General features: G+C 36.0%; 1 protein-coding gene across 2 annotated transcripts in view; it reads left to right on the top strand.

Moving 5' to 3' along the window:
* LOC127426452 (ras-related protein Rap-1A-like) overlaps positions 1-9,911 on the top strand; it is a 52,590-nt gene extending 42,679 nt beyond the window's left edge. The window contains exons 7-8 of one of the 2 annotated variants that reach the window (XM_051673283.1): positions 33-152; positions 9,144-9,911. In XM_051673283.1, the coding sequence (XP_051529243.1) occupies positions 33-122 (90 nt within the window). In that variant the 3' untranslated portion in view covers positions 123-152; positions 9,144-9,911. Of the gene's footprint in view, positions 1-32; positions 153-2,298; positions 3,373-9,143 lie in introns of those variants that run through there. The other variant, XM_051673282.1, reaches the window with a different exon arrangement.
* Positions 9,912-18,795: the final 8,884 nt, after the last annotated feature.

Here is an 18,795-nt window from a genome sequence, read left to right as displayed (position 1 = left end):
TGGTTGATTTCATCTGATTTCACACATTACAGATCTTCTATGACTTGGTCAGACAGATTAACAGGAAAACACCAGTGGAAAAGAAGAAAGCTAAAAAGAAATCCAACTGTGTCCTCCTGTAGAGCCCTGTCCCGGCAGCAGCTCTGAGCCAGGTCTGACCGGCACAATCATTTGTCATTCCTTTACAAGTCTGTAATTATTTTAAGGTTCCTTGTTTGGTCAGTAAGCCTCTCCTATTTTAAATGAGTGTTTATTAAGTTATTGTATCAGCGACCTCTGCTGGACTTACAAAGCCAGCACATCTTAGAAAAGTCTGTCAATCACATCTATTGATCTACAGATCTTATTTATAGAGACTTTAGTTTTGTTTGTTCTTTTTTAGTTTTAGTTTAGTTTTAGTTTTTCAGTACATTTACTTTTAATTTTGTTTCAGTATTAATATCAAGGGGAAAACAAGCATTTGTGTAATGTGGATCATATAGCTAGACTCGCCAATGTCCAGTTTAAAAATAATAATAATTTAAATAAGACCAATGGAATTTATCACTGATATAAGAGGAAAATGAAACACATATTTCCAATTTAAGAATGCTTCTTTTTAAAGTCCTCTTTAATGCAATTCTTGATATTTGAAATTTTAATATGACAGTAAAAATGCATAATATGCTATACACTCCTTTATTTAAAAAGTTAAATATTAATGTATATATTAACATATATAAAATGGAAACGATGGCATGTTGCCTACGTTTTTCTTAATTAACTGAGAAAATGAATTACTGCTTATTTTCAATTATTTGGGTAAATAGTCAATGATAAAGAAGTAGCCCAAGTATAAAGTAAACTAACATACTGTAGTAGGCTAATAAAAAAATCAAAACAGCATTCTGTGGCTTTCTTTTCAAAACTGTTGTTTGATTAATATTAACAACATAATAGACAGCAGCAGATCTATTTGGCTGCATTAGTGCATTTACACTGCAAAGTCTTAAGCACTGATCCGATCATTTGACACATACCTGATTTTTTTTTTTTATTCATGAAAGACATAACCCACTGTTTATCTTAATCAATTGCAGGTCTGGCATTGACCTTGAAGCATATATAACCATTTGTGCACACACTGTGCAGCCGCAATTCCGCATTTGCGCCTCATGGTTAATGCGGTTATAAGTGTGTTGTTTTGTATGTATGTGTTTTTTCAGTTTGTGCGGGAGCAATAGCAGAAGTGAGGGAACTCTGGTAGTGATTCCCGCACTTTTGCTAATGCAAAGAGGTCAATAAGCCATCTATTATCGCCGTGGCATCTTCATGTTATAGTAATGTTAGTTTAAAGGTTTAAAAACATACCACAACAAAACAAAAGCTAAATAATATTCAAGATTGTTTTTTTTGTTGTTTTTTTATAACATTTTAGTTAGCTTCAAAGCCATGAAAATTTATTTGAATTTAGTTTCAGTTTGTCCAATTATGTTTTTTTGTTACATTTTTTTTTTTCTGTTTACGAAAATGTTTTTTACATTTAGTCTTTGTTTTCGTTTACAATTATTACCTTGATTAATATCAATCTTGGGTGATCTGATCACAAGTGAACAGTGCAAAATACAGGTGTACGTGGGGTCTAAAAATGTATTGTAATCATATCAGTAAAAAAAATCATTGGGGTTTTTTTTTTTTTTTTTTTTTTTACTTAACCAGTTATGTGGGTTAAAGTGATAGTCTACCAAAAAATCATCTGCTATCTTGAGGCAGAATGTCATCCTCAGTCACCATTCACTTCCCCTAGAAAGATGCAATAAAAGTGAATGATGACTGAATGGTGACTGAGGCTGACATTCTTTCTAACATCTCGTTTTTGTTATTCCGAAGAAATTCATACAAATTTGGAACAATGTGTGGGTGAGTTAATAATGCCGTGTGTTCGTTTTTAAGTGAACTACCCCTTTAAGTGGGTTAATGTTTTGTCATGTAGCTGATGGATAAAGAATGCCCTCTACTGGTCTGCCTGTCAGTTCAAATTTTCTCACTTGATTTTGAACATCTGCTTTTCTCTTGATGTCAAGCAAACCCCCATTAAAGGCATCCAGCATTTAAGGGTCTGGTGATATGAACAGATGCCGCATTTGCCTGCACGTTTACTGTAAAAATCTTAAGTGAATAAATTGTTTACCACAGTTGTCCTATAAAGGACCTCAGTCTGAGGCAGTCAGGGTTGTGATGTACTATACAGATATATTACTCTATAATATGAGGTTTTAGGTCAGCGTGCTTGCTTATGAATGTGTGTTTCCTCTGCAGAATGCTGTAATGAAGAACTGTTAGCTTGTTTGGATCATGCCAGCATTCCCATCCTCAGTGAGTGAATCAATGGAACAGCTGACTAACTCAGCAGAAAAATCTGAGGAAAAACTTCAGTAGAACTGAGGACAACTCTACATTTCCCCAAACCTCTATATGGCTGACTAAGAAATTAAACCTCATTATTAACATAATAGTGAAAATAAGCCTCCATAAACTCACAAAGGAACATTTTCAGTAGCTTCACCAAATGAATCTAAGGACATGATAAATACCTTGGGATTCAACATCTATTTTTCACTTCCTTTCAACTCCAAACCTAACGCATATGCCGAAAACCCCATAGCAATATTTGAAATCCTTCAGCTTCCTCTAAAAACCCATGGATACATCTGTTCAAAAAACTTCATGAATAAGACATGCTCCATCCAGGAGTAAATCACTGAAATTGCACCACAAATATCTGTTTTTAAAGGATTAAAAACCTTTTCCCATAAACTTTTGAACTCAGTGCTTTTCAATGGCCTCATTACCTATTGAGAAGGCAGGACGAGAAATCGGAGTCGACAGTATTCCTTTTCGCAATACCACACGTTCAAGGACATTGAGGACGACGACATAGAATATTCAGATATTGGCAAACAGCATTACTATCTATACGTGTAGATGTTGTAAATGAATACAAGTGCAGTTGTTGCCTCTCATAAGTTGTACTTCCATTCTTGATACAATGTGTAGATGTCTAATAGACAAAAGTTGTTTTGCTGACAACTATGGACGCGTTCATCAAAAAATACTGCGCCCTTCCCCAATGTGACATTATTTTGTATGCAGTCACTTGGTTTTCCTAGCCCATATATCATATTCTAATGCCATTCTTTTTCATAAAGTCTGTTTTGTTAGAAAACAGGAAACAGGCCTTTTATAGTGTAAAAAAAGGGGGGAGGGAGGACCGATTTCTATGTCTCTTGATGCTGAAATATATTGTACTAAACCAGTTATTTCCTTTTGAGTTTTTTCTGTCAAAAGATGTTCTGGCTTTTAAGATTATTAAATTTTAGTACCTTTTCATTATTTCTGCAAGTTTTTTTTATTGGTCTGTCATCTTTGACTATATTTTAATTCTCTCTTGGGTTATTTCTCAGATTAATGGAACTATGATCTTAAACCAAAGTCAGTCTGGAAGGGAAAAAAAAAAAAACTGCAATCATCCATTGAATGCATTTGACTGTTGGCTTATTCTGATGTCTTTGAAAAACCCTGGACACAATTCCAACTGTATGCAACCCAAAACCACAGGCAGTCAGTGACTCACTGCAACAGGCAAGGGTGACTATGGAGTCTTATGTTAGTGAATCAGTTGCAATAGATTAAAATCAGAATCTGTAAAGCTGGTTAACAGCCCATTTCATCAGATCTTTCTTTGCAACAAAAAAAAAAAAGTGAGAAAAGTATCATACATCCTTCTATTTCATGACAAGTAGGGCAGCTGAACCACAGAAATCCCACTTCAGCAAACAAAACTACTGGTAACATGAAATGAAGACCACGACTAATGAGTAATATAAGTGAGTAATATCAGAAAACTATAGCCCCTTCATTCACATTGAGAGGAGATAGTCACATCCTAATTGTGCTGTAACTGATTAATTGATGTTGTACAGTTTTTTTTGTTTTTTTTAATGGGGGAAAGCTTTCATTAATAAACATTCGATGATATCTTCCTGAGACTTCACAGTGCAGAACACCTTTTGAGAAATCAACAGCATATTGTAATTGCTGAGCTCCACGTGATTCACCTGCCCATTCAATTCAATCTCTCACCTTAACATGTACAGTAAAAACCCTTTTTATGGCTGATAATGTTCAAGTTTGTTATGAATTGTTAGCCACATTAAAAACCAGCAGTGTCAGAGTATTTTTGTCAGAAGCACATTAATAGTAAAGTTGTGTGTGCATTTGTGAATCAGGTTTTTCACAGCAAGTTTGCCAGTATACTTCATATATAGGTATTCATTTTTGCTGTGTTTCCCATACCGTATACCTGAATTATGAGTTTGTTTGTTTGTTTGTTTTTAAGGTTTAACAGATTTGCTACTTTAATGAATCGGGAATAGTTTTTAAGCTTTTACTTTTTTTATTATTATTGGTCTAGGTTTAGGAGTATACTAGAATATATTTTATTGAATAAAATGGTAAGATCTCTCATCCAAAATCAAAAGTAACAGTCAGTATCTGGTGTGGCCACCAGCTGCATTAAATACTACAGTGCATCTCCTCCTCATGGACTGCACCAGATTTGCCAGTTCTTGCTATGAGATGTTACCCCACTCTTCCACCAAGGCACTTGCAAGTTCCCAGACATTTCTGGGGAGAATGGCCCTAGCCCTCACCCTCTGACCCAACAGGTCCCAGATGTGCTCAATGGGATTGAGATCCAGGCTCTTCGCTGGCCATGGCAGAACACTGACATTCCTGTCTTGCAGGAAATCATGCACAGAATGAGCAGTATGGCTGGTGGCATTGTGTTGCTGGAGGGTCATGTCAGGATGAGCCTGCAGGAAGGGTACCACATGAGGGAGGATGATGTCTTCCCTGTAACGCACAGCGTTGCGATTGCCTGCAATGACAACAAGCTCAGTCCGATGATGCTGTGACACACCACCTCAGACCATGACTGACACTCCACCTCCAAATCAATCCCGCTCCAGAGTACAGACCTCGGTGTAACACTCATTCCTGCGACGACAAACGCCAGTCCGACCATCACCCCGGGTGAGACAAAACCACAACTCGTCATTGAAGAGCACTTTTTGCCAGTCCTGTCTAGTCCAGCGAAGGTGGGTTTGTGCCCATATGCGACACTGTTGCCGGTGATGTCTGGTAAGGACCCGCCTTACGACAGGCCTACAAGCCCTCAGTCCAGCCTCTCTCAGCCTATTGCGGACAGTCTGAGCACTGATGGAGGTATTGTGCGTTCCTGGTGTAACTTGGGCAGTTGTTGTTGCCATCCTGTACCTGTCCCGCAGGTGTGATATTTGGATGTACCGATCCTGTGCAGGTGTTGTTACATGTGTTCTGCCACTGCGAGGACAATCAGCCGTCCATCCTGTCTCCCTGTAGCGCTGTCTTAGGCGTCTCAGAGTACGGACATTGCAATTTATTGCCCTGGCCACATCTGCAGTCCTCATGCCTCCATGCAGTATGCTTAAGGCACGTTCACACAGATGCACAGGGACCCTGGGCATCTTTCTGTTGGTGTTTTTCAGAGTCAGTAGAAAGGTCTCTTTAGTGTCCTAGGTTTTTATAACTGTGACCTTAATTGCCTACCGTCTGTAAGCTGTTAGTGTCTTAACGACTGTTCCACAGGTGCATGTTCATTTATTGTTTATGGTTCATTGAACAAGCATGGAAAACATTGTTTAAACCCTTTACAATAAAGATCTGTAAAGTTATTTGTATTTTTACAAAATTATCTTTAAAATACAGTGTCCTGAAAAAGGGACGTTTCTTTTTTTGCTGAGTTTACCTTTTTGAAATATGCCAGAAATGAAGGCCATTACATAACAGCAAAATGTATTAAACTATAATATAAAATATTTACAAGTGCACTGTTGAAGATTGTTAACCTCAGTTTGCATCATCACAAAAAGATACCAGACCATGTGTCATTGTTTAGCAGTACCACAGACACGTATGGAAAAGATGGGTCATTCTTCAGTTGGAGTTGCAAATGACAGGCAGGATTTGTAAAAATGCTTCTTATTTATTCAATTATATATTTTATTGCTATGTATTTAAACATGGTTTATTATGCTTTATCCAGTAAAATGGAAGCTTTAAGACATTTCGGTTTTTAAATTATTTTAATCAAATACTGGCGACACAGCTGTTTATGTCTGTTGTGTTACCAGTATTAGAAGTGAAATTCTGGGTTCTAAAATAAGTAGGTAAATCCAAGTTGCCCAAATTGCTTTCACCGTACAGAATATTACAAATATGCAAACACTTTTATTTTGTTTTTATTTATTTATTTTTTTACGACATATTGGTGTTTTAAGTTGATTTCTATTGTTGCAAACTAGGACACAATTTGCCACTGCAAATAAAGAATGACCCAGATACACAATCTCACTGTACAGAAAAGGAAACATTTGACTAGTTTGCTCATCTCATTTTTATAACTGAAATGCTCAATGATGTTCTGCAGCAGGTTTTTGTCCAGTATCTTCTGAATAAAATATGTACACTGGTGGCCAAAAGTTTGGAATAATGTCCAGATTTTGCTCTTATGGAAAGAAATTGGTACTTTTATTCACCAAAGTGTCATTCAACTGATAACAATGTATAGTCAGAACATTAATAACATGAAAAATTACTATTACAATTTGAGAAAAAAAAAAAAATGTTCAGAACTTAAACTACTTTTTAAGTTCTCATCAAAAAAATCCTGTAATGACAGCTTTGCAGATCATTGGCATTCTAGCTGTCAGTTTGTCCAGATACTCATTTCACCCCAAGCTTCCTGTAGCACTTGCCATAGATGTGGCTGTCTTGTCGGGCACTTCTCACGCACCTTACAGTCTAGCTGATCCCACAAAAGCTCAATGGAGTTAAGATCCATAACACTCTTTTCCAATTATCTGTTGTCTAATGTCTGTGTTTCTTTGCCCACTCTAACCTTTTCTTTTTGTTTTTCTGTTTCAAAAGTGGCTTTTTCTTTGCAATTCTTCCCATAAGACCTGCACCCCTGAGTCTTCTCTTTACTGTCGTACATGAAACTGGTGCTGAGCGGGTAGAATTCAATGAAGCTGTCAGCTGAGGACATGTGAGGCGTCTATTTCTCAAACTAGAGACTCTGATGTACTTATCCTCTTGTTTAGTTGTACATCTGGCCTTACACATCTCTTTCTGTCCTTGTAAGAGCCAGTTGTCCTTTGTCTTTGAAGACTGTAGTGTAAACCTTTGTATGAAATCTTCAGTTTTTTGGCTATTTCAAGCATTGTATAGCCTTCATTTCTCAAAACAATGATTGACTGATGAGTTTCTAGAGAAAGCTGTTTCTTTTTTTTTTCTTTTCTTTTTTTTTTGTTGCCATTTTTGACCTAATATTGACCTTAAGACATGCCAGTTTATTGCATACTGTGGCAACTCAAAAGCAAACACAAAGACAATGTTAAGCCTCATTTAACGAACCAAATAGCTTTCAACTGTGTTTGATATAATGGCAAGTGATTTTCTAGTACCAAATTAGCAATTTAGCATGATTACTCGAGGATAAGATGTTGGAGTGATGGCTGCTGGAAATGGGGCCTGTCTGGATTTGATCAAAAATGACTTTTTTCAAATAGTGATGGTGCTGTTTTTTACATCAGTAATGTCCTGACTATACTTCGTGATCAGCTGAATGCCACTTTGGTGAATTAAAGTACCAATTTCCTTCCAAAACAGCTAAATCTGTACATTATTCCAAACTTTTGGCCACCAGTGTGTGTGTGTGTGTGTATATACTATTTCCAAAGAGCTCCATTTATTAAGTTCTTGACAACAATTAGAGATTAAAAGTTGTAACTCCCCGTTTGAAGTTTTATCTTTCTATTTGTAGCTGCAACTGTTTAGAAGGCCTTCCTCTGAAAACTAAAAAAAAAAAAAATAATAATAGAAGACTCTGCCAATGGAAAATCAACAGCATACAATTTTTTATCATGGCTGCTGTCTGTTGAAATTATTTGTATATGAGCCTAGGTAAATTTAATATTGTACAAAAAACCAACACACAGAGACAACTCAACCAGCTGATGAGAGATGATTTAGTGAGGTGATTTAGTGTTTAGTGTGTCCAGCAAATATTTAGAGTGCATATTCACTAATCTACGATCGCTGAAATTATCGGTTAGTGTGGATTTATTGTGTGCTGAAGTGAACTGTGAATGGGCCTTTTCTCGTTCAGTCTAGTCAAAACACACATTATACTAGGAGCCGCGCGCACGCGCATTTTCGTCGGAAAGACCGCTTGTTTCAGTTTAATGTTTGAATCTTTTGTACAAAAGTGTTGTTGCAATGAGAGTGGCTCTGTAATTATGGTTGTTAAATCCGTTACGCAACAAACAGGTGCTTTTTACGTCCGTGGAATTTTGAAACAAAGGGCGCAAATATGTTACTATGACGTCGCAAATTCGGAGTTCTGACCGAGTTTGCTTCAGTTCTCAGATGGTTTTGAAGTTCTTAAGACTGACAGACACTTTCTTATTTGGTATTGCCGCATTTCACTATTGGTAAGTCTTATGTTTTCTTATTGGTACACTAAAACGTATAATAAAGGCTATTTTGCTGTTTCCCCATTAACCAACACCACCTGCCTTTTAAACCGCATTTATCATTTGGTTTTACTTAATTTTAATACAATATTAAAGAAAGTTTATTGTGATTAAAAATCATGTATAGTGTAAATATAAAGGTGACATAGCGCCTACTGATGGCCTAGTCATGTAGTGTAGAAAAAAGGGCAATTGTGATATTGTCCCTATGCCACAATCACTCTGAAGTGGGCACTCTGAAGGTAGCATGGTATTACTGTATGAATGTGCTTTTTGCTAACAGTCTTGTGGAAGGAACCTTTGTGAGAAAAAAAAAATTATAATTTTCTTACTACCTTTGAGTGGCGTCGCCTTTCCAGCAGTGCCCTTCAACAATTTTATTCTGAAAATATGAAAACATAAAACAGGTTTACCTCTACTATGCTACTATGCAAACTCAATAATACTGTCATGTATTTTTAATGAACATGTTAATTAATAGGCCTACTTATGACTACTGACACTATTTCTCTTCCATTTCTCTATTAGTTTTTGCAATGGGACAAGTAAGCAGCCATTTTGGACGCCGTGGAGGTGCATTCTTCTATAGGGCAGTGCAGACTGATCGGATAGAGGAAAAGGAGAAGGAGGAGGAGAAAAGACAGGAGCTTCCTCCTCAAGAAGACTCTTCTCTACAAGATCAATGTGGAGATAGTGACAGAGAGACTGAAGTTATAGACCTCGCGGACACTGAGTTAATATTTGATGCGTGCCCATCATCTACATCTTTAATGGTCCAGGAATTATTATTGGTGGGTCAGGCAACTCCTGAGGAAACAACTCTACCATCAGTTGAAGTGCAATCCATCACAATATCTCTCTCAGTATCACAGACAGCTGAGGAAGACAACAGAGACCAGGAGCTCAGTACTAGGAGTGTACTGGAGAGGGTACTGCAAAGATTTCAAAGGTACTGCGAGGAGAGAAGGGTCAGACAGAAAGAAAAAATGAAGAGAAAATATGAAAGGAGATGGGAGAAACTTCAGAAAAGGATGGAAGAAATGAATGCCAAAGCAGACACAAAAATGGAACTGTTTAATGCTAGAAGGAGAACAGCGTACGTGCAATAAGGCCTGCTCATTCCCATCTCTTGTCACCTGCCCTTCTCTCGTGATGATCAGTTGTCTCCCCCCTCCCTCCCAACAAAATATTTAGCAATGGGATCTCAGAACAGAAAAAAAAAAAATTACTGAGAACAGTGCACAAGCAGTGCACACACACACAAAAAAATATCTGAGAACAGTGCACAAAAAAAAACAAAAAAAAAAAACAATGGAAATGGTTCATTCTTCAAAAATAAAGTCAATATGAAATCAAAACTGTCCCTATTTATTTGTCTTAATGCATGTTACTGATCTTATTGTGAACTATTCATCCATGCATATGTAATTTTTTTTTTTTAAATTATTATTATTAAATAAAAATTGTCTTTGTAATCTTTAATCAAAATAACTTCTGCTGCTGATATGACTTCTCTGCTGACAAGGGTGTAGATTTGGGGGGTTGCCACATGAAGCATTTACCCATGTTTCCATTGATCATGGTATAAATAATTGGCAGGTTGTACTTGCTTGTTTTGATTATAATAATTTTCTAATAATAATTGTATTTATATAGCACCTTTTAGCGACTAAGCACATGGTGCTTCACAAAACATAAAATCAAAAACACACACTGTAAAATCCAACACATTCACATATTAATAAAAGCAAGTCTATAAAACTGAATATTTAAATGAGACTTAAAAACAGTCACAGATTCAGCAGATTTAATATCCCCTGTCCCATAATCATGGGGTCTTCACAACAAATGCTCTATCACCTTTTGTTTTGTATCTGGATCTTGGAACAGCCAACAGTTCATGACAAGAAGATCTAAGAGGTCTAACTGTTTTATAAGGTCTTAAAGTTCTGCTAAATATTCAGGCTCCAACCCATGTAATGCCATATATGTAATTAATAAAATCTTAAAAACAACCCTAAAATGAATTGGTAACCAATCAAAGAAGCTAAAACTGGAGCAATATGATTAAAAGACCTTGTTTGTTTTAAAAGTTTAGCTGCAGCATTTTGCACTGATTGTAGCCATGCTAAAGTGCGTTGATTTAACACTGAAAAAAGGGCATTACGATAATCAAGGCGAGACGAACTAAAAGCATGAATGAGCTTCTCTGTATCCTTGAAACTCAAGACATTTCTCACCTTGAAAATGTTCCTTAACTGATAAAAACAAGACTGAACTATCTTCCTGACATGGTATTCACAATTTAAATTAGTATCAAAATAGACTCCCAAATTTTTCACCACCAGCTGAATATTTGGGACCACCTGATTAAGTGTTGACACAATCTGACTTTTTTAAGAATCATGGCCGATTATAACAGCCTCTGTTTTGTCAGTATTTAACTGAAGGAAATTACTTGCCATCCAATTTTCTTTTTATATACAGGTGCATCTCAATAAATTAGAATGTCGTGGAAAAGTTCATTTATTTCAGTAATTCAACTCAAATTGTGAAACTCGTTTATTAAATAAATTAAATGCACACAGACTGAAGTAGTTTAAGTCTTTGGTTCTTTTAATTGTGATGATTTTGGCTCACATTTAACAAAAACCCACCAATTCACTATCTCAAAAAATTAGAATATGGTGACATGCCAATCAGCTAATCAACTCAAAACACCTGCAAAGGTTTCCTGAGCCTTCAAAATGGTCTCTCAGTTTGGTTCACTAGGCTACACAATCATGGGGAAGACTGCTGATCTGACAGTTGTCCAGAAGACAATCATTGACACCCTTCACAAGGAGGGTAAGCCACAAACATTCAAGCTGGCTGTTCACAGAGTGCTGTATCCAAGCATGTTAACAGAAAGTTGAGTGGAAGGAAAAAGTGTGGAAGAAAAAGATGCACAACCGAGAGAACCGCAGCCTTATGAGGATTGTCAAGCAAAATCGATTCAAGAATTTGGGTGAACTTCACAAGGAATGGACTGAGGCTGGGGTCAAGGCATCAAGAGCCACCACACACAAACGTGTCAAGGAATTTGGCTACAGTTGTCGTATTCCTCTTGTTAAACCACTCCTGAACCACAGACAATGTCAGAGGTATCTTACCTGGGCTAAGGAGAAGAAGAACTGGACTGTTGCCCAGTGGTCCAAAGTCCTCTTTTCAGATGAGAGCAAGTTTTGTATTTCATTTGGAAACCAAGGTCCTAGAGTCTGGAGGAAGGGTGGAGAAGCTCATAGCCCAAGCTGCTTATAGTCCAGTGTTAAGTTTCCACAGTCTGTGATGATTTGGGTTGCAATGTCATCTGCTGGTGTTGGTCCATTGTGTTTTTTGAAAACCAAAGTCACTGCACCCGTTTACCAAGACATTTTGGAGCACTTCATGCTTCCTTCTGCTGACCAGCTTTTTAAAGATGCTGATTTCATTTTCCAGCAGGATTTGGCACCTGCCCACACTGCCAAAAACACCAAAAGTTGGTTAAATGACCATGGTGTTGGTGTGCTTGACTGGCTGGCAAACTCACCAGACCTGAACCCCATAGAGAATCTGTGGGGTATTGTCAAGAGGAAAATGAGAAACAAGAGACCAAAAAATGCAGATGAGCTGAAGGCCACTGTCAAAGAAACCTGGGCTTCCATACCACCTCAGCAGTGCCACAAACTGATCACCTCCATGCCCGCCGAACTGAGGCAGTAATTAAAGCAAAAGGAGCCCCTACCAAGTATTGAGTACATATACAGTAAATGAACATACTTTCCAGAAGGCCAACAATTCACTAAAAATGTTTTTTTTTTATTGGTCTTATGATGTATTCTAATTTTGAGATAGTGAATTGGTGGGTTTTTGTTAAATGTGAGCCAAAATCATCACAATTAAAAGAACCAAAGACTTAAACTACTTCAGTCTGTGTGCATTGAATTTATTTAATACACGAGTTTCACAATTTGAGTTGAATTACTGAAATAAATTAACTTTTCCACGACATTCTAATTTATTGAGATGCACCTGTACATGCTTGAAGAACATTTAAATTAGACAGATCATTGGGATTCAATAACAAATACAATTGCAGGTCATCTGCATAGCAATGAAAATTAATGTTGTATTTTCGAATCACAGAACCAAGCAGTAGCATATATAGTGAAAACAAAATTGGTCCTAACAGGGATCCTTGCGGAACACCTCAATTCATTTTTGAAGAGGAGGACATCTCATCTCCAACAGATACTACAAATTTCCTATTTGTCAAGTAGGACACAAAGCAGTCTAAAGCCACCTGAGATATTCACACCCATCTCTTTAATGTATCAATTAAAACTGAATGATCAACTGTATCAAACGCTGCAGTTAAGCCATTAGTCAAAGGTTTTTAGTCAGTTTTAACTCCACCCCATTAACAGCCTGTCATGTAAACACAACAAACCTAGCGCTGGTCAAGGCACGCAGCAACGCAGACATTGTGAAGAGGTGTATTTTTGTCTGTTTTCATCTCAAAAGTGTGTTAATTATCCCCAAACTACCTTGGTTACAGGCCTGCTGGCTTGAATTTTTACATTTAATTGAAAAAGGAATAATGGTAAATTTGCGGGTTTTTTTCTATGCATTTCACTCCTTAAGGTTTCCAGGGGTTATCACTTCTGAATGAAACATGAGTCGGATACAGTGAGTGGCTGGAGTTTCTTCATATTTTTAATGCAGGCATCTTTCGGAGGTATCTTAAGATGTACAGCACAAGTAAGTAAGTGTTCTTTATTCTTTATACAAAATGTTGAAGTATTGTGATCTTTTACTCCCTTTTTTCTCAATTATCTGCATTGGACTTGCACAACGGCCCCAGGCTCCTCGTAAGCGATGTGCTGTGGTTGTGGGCTGGTTATGTATTAATGTTGTCAGTTAGATCATCGTTAGGTTCTCAAGACTGTAGAAAGGCAGGCAGTTATTGAGTAACCGTAGTAGGGAGTCATTGGTCCCTATCCTTAAAGGTCACACCTACAACTAACCATAACCAAATTAGGGAGTCAGAAATTGGCTCGACACCGGCTGATATGTAATCTGAAGCCTATTGGCTGTTGTTTTGTTTTTCAAAGGGATGAGGCATTCGAAATGTCCCACCCCCACTTCCTGTTTCATTTGAAAATATGTCAAAACACCCAATAAAACTGCGCTCAACATGGCACTTCACTGTGACCTTAATGTGTACAAACATCTAAAAAACATCTTTGAAAAAGCAGATGCACATACAGGTATATTCTAAATTATAAACGTCTCATTCTAACATCCATCTTTAGAGCATTTCAGCATGAATGCAGATGACTAAACACCATTTAGATGTCTTTAAAAATGACATCTTCCCAATGAAAACATGTAATCAAATAGACACATGGGTGACATTTACACGTGTGCTATCAGGGTATTGTTATTAGGACACTGGGTGTCATTTTGATTATGTTCAGACTGGAATGGAACGGGCACAAATCCAATTTACTGTGAAAATATTAGTATGCCAAGTTAAAAGCACGTATTGGAAGTTTTTAGAGTGTTTATGAATTGGTACATCAGTGCATGCTGACTTAATATTCTGATGACTTTTAGTGATTCAAGTATGAAGTGAGTGACAAACTGACTTAATGGATTGAATGAGTATGTATTATATAGTGAATAGAGTGTGAATATTACAATATTCATTGCAATTTGGTTATTCTGAATATCATTTGTATGTTCTATATGCGTATAATATATGCACACAATAACGGTAATATTTATATTTATGAATGTCCATAAGAAAGAATATCAGGCACATATTATTGGTGCGAAGAGGCTTTTACAAACCTTAAGAACAAATACAGATAAAAGTACTGTAACAGAGTCATTCTGTTTTTAACCCTTAAATGCAAACATTCTTGCATATTTAGGTTTTTAGAGACCCAGCATGTATATCTACCACAAATGGATTTTCAAAATATTTTCAAGAAAATGATTAAATAATAAAATGGAATATATTTTGATGTTTTATTTTTTATATATCAAAGAGATAATACAAGAAATCAGGACAGATCTAGAACAGGATTAATCACTTTCACACTGAAATTTAATGAGATGCAACTGGTTGACAAACACATATTGAACTACACATAAAACATAAAATACACATTAGCTACACATAAGTACTTTCTCAGGCAATTTTTGATTCTAAACAAATTCACAACTTACATAATTTCAATAGTATACCCAAATGACTATAGTCATATCATACTGTTCATGTGTTACACTTGCAGTAGTTTAATTCCATGTTGTTTCTTCATCAAATAGCCACGTCAAATGTAAATCAAGTCAATCACTGAAAAACGCAACCTTGAGTAACAAATAGCATGTAGTGTATATTAAGTATGTGTACAGTATATATCCTGTAATAATAAACGTATATAGATCTGAAATAATAATAAAAATATAATTTATGCAAGAGCAATAAATAAATAAATAAATAAATATATTATTACATACAGCCTCTAATGACCCGTACACTTTTGGTAATTAAACCATTATTATTTATTTATTTATTTATTTATTTTTTCCATGCTACACTATTTATAAGAGAAAGATTCAAGAATACTAAAGAGGTGTGGGCACAACTCCCCCCCCCCCCCCCCCCCAAAAAAAAAAAAAAAAATGATGATGAGGTACGGGGGGTGGAATGAGGAATGAGGTCCCGGGACACTAAAGACCCGAGGTATGCGTTTAAGGGTTAAAATGGTTACTGGCCTACCATTTCCAATTTCCTTTACCACACCATCTCACCGAGTTACACTGTAATTTTTTCCTCATCAAAAAAGTGTTTTTTCCTAACGCAACGAGTAGTAGGCTAGGCTGCTTATGAAATATGTTACTGATGTTACTAAATCTGATTATTGTACAATATTGTATTGTATTATTTTATCAAAATATATTAAAATCACAAACCACCCATCACATTTCACTATTTTATAACCTTAATATGATTTGCCACATAAGGTTTTGTCATTTTAAGTTTGTCATTATTTTTGTAACATTCAATTCTTCTTACTTCTCTTCACCATCAGTGGGCAGTCCAGGGGCAATGTTTTTAAGTAATTGAAAAAACTGTAATTCAGGTAGAATCAGTCAGAACATTACACATAATGAAAGGCCTGTACTTACATGTTTAGTTACATATTGATTGCTTACACACTAAAACTAACCCTTTTAGCCCAAAATCCCAAATCATTACTGTGATAGGGAACTGAGTGTTGTGTAGCCTATTGCAGTTTTGCAAAAAGGGTCTGTTTTTTTTTTTTTTGTTTGTTTTTTTTTTTTCAGTCAAAACTTTTAAGACTTTTAACAGAAATTCTCTTGACTTTTTTGAACTGGGTAAAGCATTCAACAAATAATAATATATAACATTTAATAGAAAATATAAAGTATTATATAGTGACAACCTTGATTGTCAACAGAGAAGTCTCATTTAAACCAAAGTGATAAACGATGCTGCAGTGCTAGCATTTGATCTACATGTTTTCGATGATCTAAAGAGAGAATTTAGTATTTAAAATTAATTTACTGTGTTTTGAACACCTGTCTCTGCAGGCGTTTGCTGAACAACTTTTATTATCAAGTAGCCTAATGTAGGAAGTTTTAGTCATTAATGGATATTATTTAAAAACAATGATCATTTATCATTGTCTTTGTAAATCTTCATGAGTGTACTGTACTGTAAGAGTAATCACATGAACCATTGGGCTAGACAAGCAGACATTCATTTAAACTACATGCACAAGTGTCAATAACACGTGATATAGTTTGTATACACACTACCATACATGTCTTCTCAACCATAGCAATCTAGTATAGAAACCTTGTTGGTTACCTTACATTTTTACAGTTATGCTACCTGTTTCCTCGTCTGAGGGTTTCACTTTAATGATAGATGTAACTGTGACTTGACTTTAAGTACCTGATTTTTGTAATCAGATTTCATAATCCAGATTACATGTAGTCCATTACTACCCAACACTGCATAGAAGCAATCACTTATCTGTGATGTGTTTCAGTTGTTTACAATTATTAAAGAATGAAAAATGAAAATTCTCTCATCATTTACTCATGCGATTCCAGATGTGCGTGACTTTCTTTGTTCTGCAGAACACAAATTAAGAAGAATATTTCAGCTCTGTAGGACCATATTATGCAAGTAAATGGGTGCCAAAATTTTGTCACTCCAAAAAGCACATAAAAGAAGCTAAAAGTAATCCATATGACTCCAGTGGTTAAACACATATTTTCAGAATTTATATGATGTGTCAATATTTAAGTCAATTTTTGCTAAAAATTCTCCTCCCCGCCCAGTAGGGGGCGTATGCATAAAGAATGTGAATCACCAAAAACACAAGAAAAAGACTGTGAAAAAGAAAGTTAAAGTGGAGATTGACTGAGTAGGGAGGAGGGAAAATTCCAGTAGGCTAGTTCTGCAATTATTCGGTCAAAATATTTTAAAACACTCAATTACACAATTATTACTTCAATGTAATGTATATGTTATGAACACGTTAAAGGTGCCCTTAGTAATTTGTTGACTCCTAAAGAAATAAAAGTTATGTTTGAAACACATGTATAAAATCATGACCACTCACATGAGATGAAGATCAGTTACCTCATAAAAGCTATTTTACTCTTCATGGAGAGGATCCTCTTATGGGGCTGCCATTTTAGGAAACATAGATGACTGTGAATAGTGAATTTCTACAATATCTGTAACTGAAAACTATTGCATTTAAATGATGCTCCATCCATACCCCTAGGTGTCCAAGATGACATACTGAGCAGCAATTTAGCAGCATACTTAAACAAACAATTACTGAGTGCACTTTTGAGAAGGGATTGCCATCTATTGAAATGAGCTGTTGCATATGAAGAAAGTTGGAAAATTCGACTTGCCAAGTTGAACATAATGCAGCATAGTCTTAAAGAATTTGTGCAAGTGAGTGATATCACATCGACACAAGCCAGTAACATCTCTCTCACACACAAAATTCTGTTTTTATATCATCGGTTAATTAATGCTTCTCTTCTTTTCGGATCTTCAGTGATACACTGTGACTGGCTAAGCAGATGTTCCACCAGATGTTCTTTTTGCATCTTCAGGTATACTGTGCACCCATTCCACTTAATGACCATCATAATCATCCTCCATGATGACTGGAGTGATGAAGAGACATTTCCACAGATGGACAAGCAGTTATTTGTGTGTTGTACTTGTCCAATCAATGTTATAAACCTTGTTAACAAATGTACAGAGATCTTGAAGCCTGACAGCTGAGGATTAATTATTAAATGGATAGTTCACCTAAAAATTAAAATTATTTCATCATTTACTCACCGTCATGCCATCCCAGATGTGTATGACTTTCTTTCTTCTACTGTACACAAGATTTTTAGAAGACTATTACAGCTCTGTAGGTCCAAACAATGCAGTCAATGTGAATGATGACCAGAGCTTTGAACGTCCAAAAAGCATATAAAGGCACCATAAAAGTAATCCATAAGACTCCAGTGGTTTAATCCATGTCTTTAGAAGTGATATGATAGGTGTGGTTGAGAAACAGATAAATAAGTCCTTTTTTTGCTATAAATCAGGGTATTCAAATAAAGTTTTAAGAGGCCTGGTCTCTACAGTTCCTTCCCAGCAAAGGTCCGGAAAATAATAACTTGCACGGTGTCAGCAGTCAGTATGGCATTGAATTGAATTGAATTTTATTTTATTTCTTTTTTTGAATAGTTATTATAACTTTCCACATTGGAAGCAGTAGAACTTTGTAAAAGAAAGAAAAAAATGTAAACAGTCAAAATAATCTCTTCAAAGCAGAGATGAGGACACTGGCCCACAGACAGAGACAAAGCCAAAGTAGTGGAGTGTGAGGGATCTTTTCTACCAAAAGATTAGGCTAATATATTTCATAGAGTTCATTAGTCAAGGGCACTTGGATATTAATATTACAGGATAAGGTCAACATTTGTTTTCAAGCTGGGTGACAGCAGTCCAGTATTTGTGTTCAAATATTTTTATATTCTGAATATTTAGTTTTTTTAAAAATTATTTTTACATTCAGATATTTATGTATGGGAC

Source organism: Myxocyprinus asiaticus, chromosome 35 (assembly GCF_019703515.2).
Source record: "Myxocyprinus asiaticus isolate MX2 ecotype Aquarium Trade chromosome 35, UBuf_Myxa_2, whole genome shotgun sequence".
NCBI lineage: Eukaryota > Metazoa > Chordata > Actinopteri > Cypriniformes > Catostomidae > Myxocyprinus > Myxocyprinus asiaticus.
Note: the sequence above shows the minus strand (reverse complement) of the source record. Positions and strands in the feature narration are given on the sequence as shown.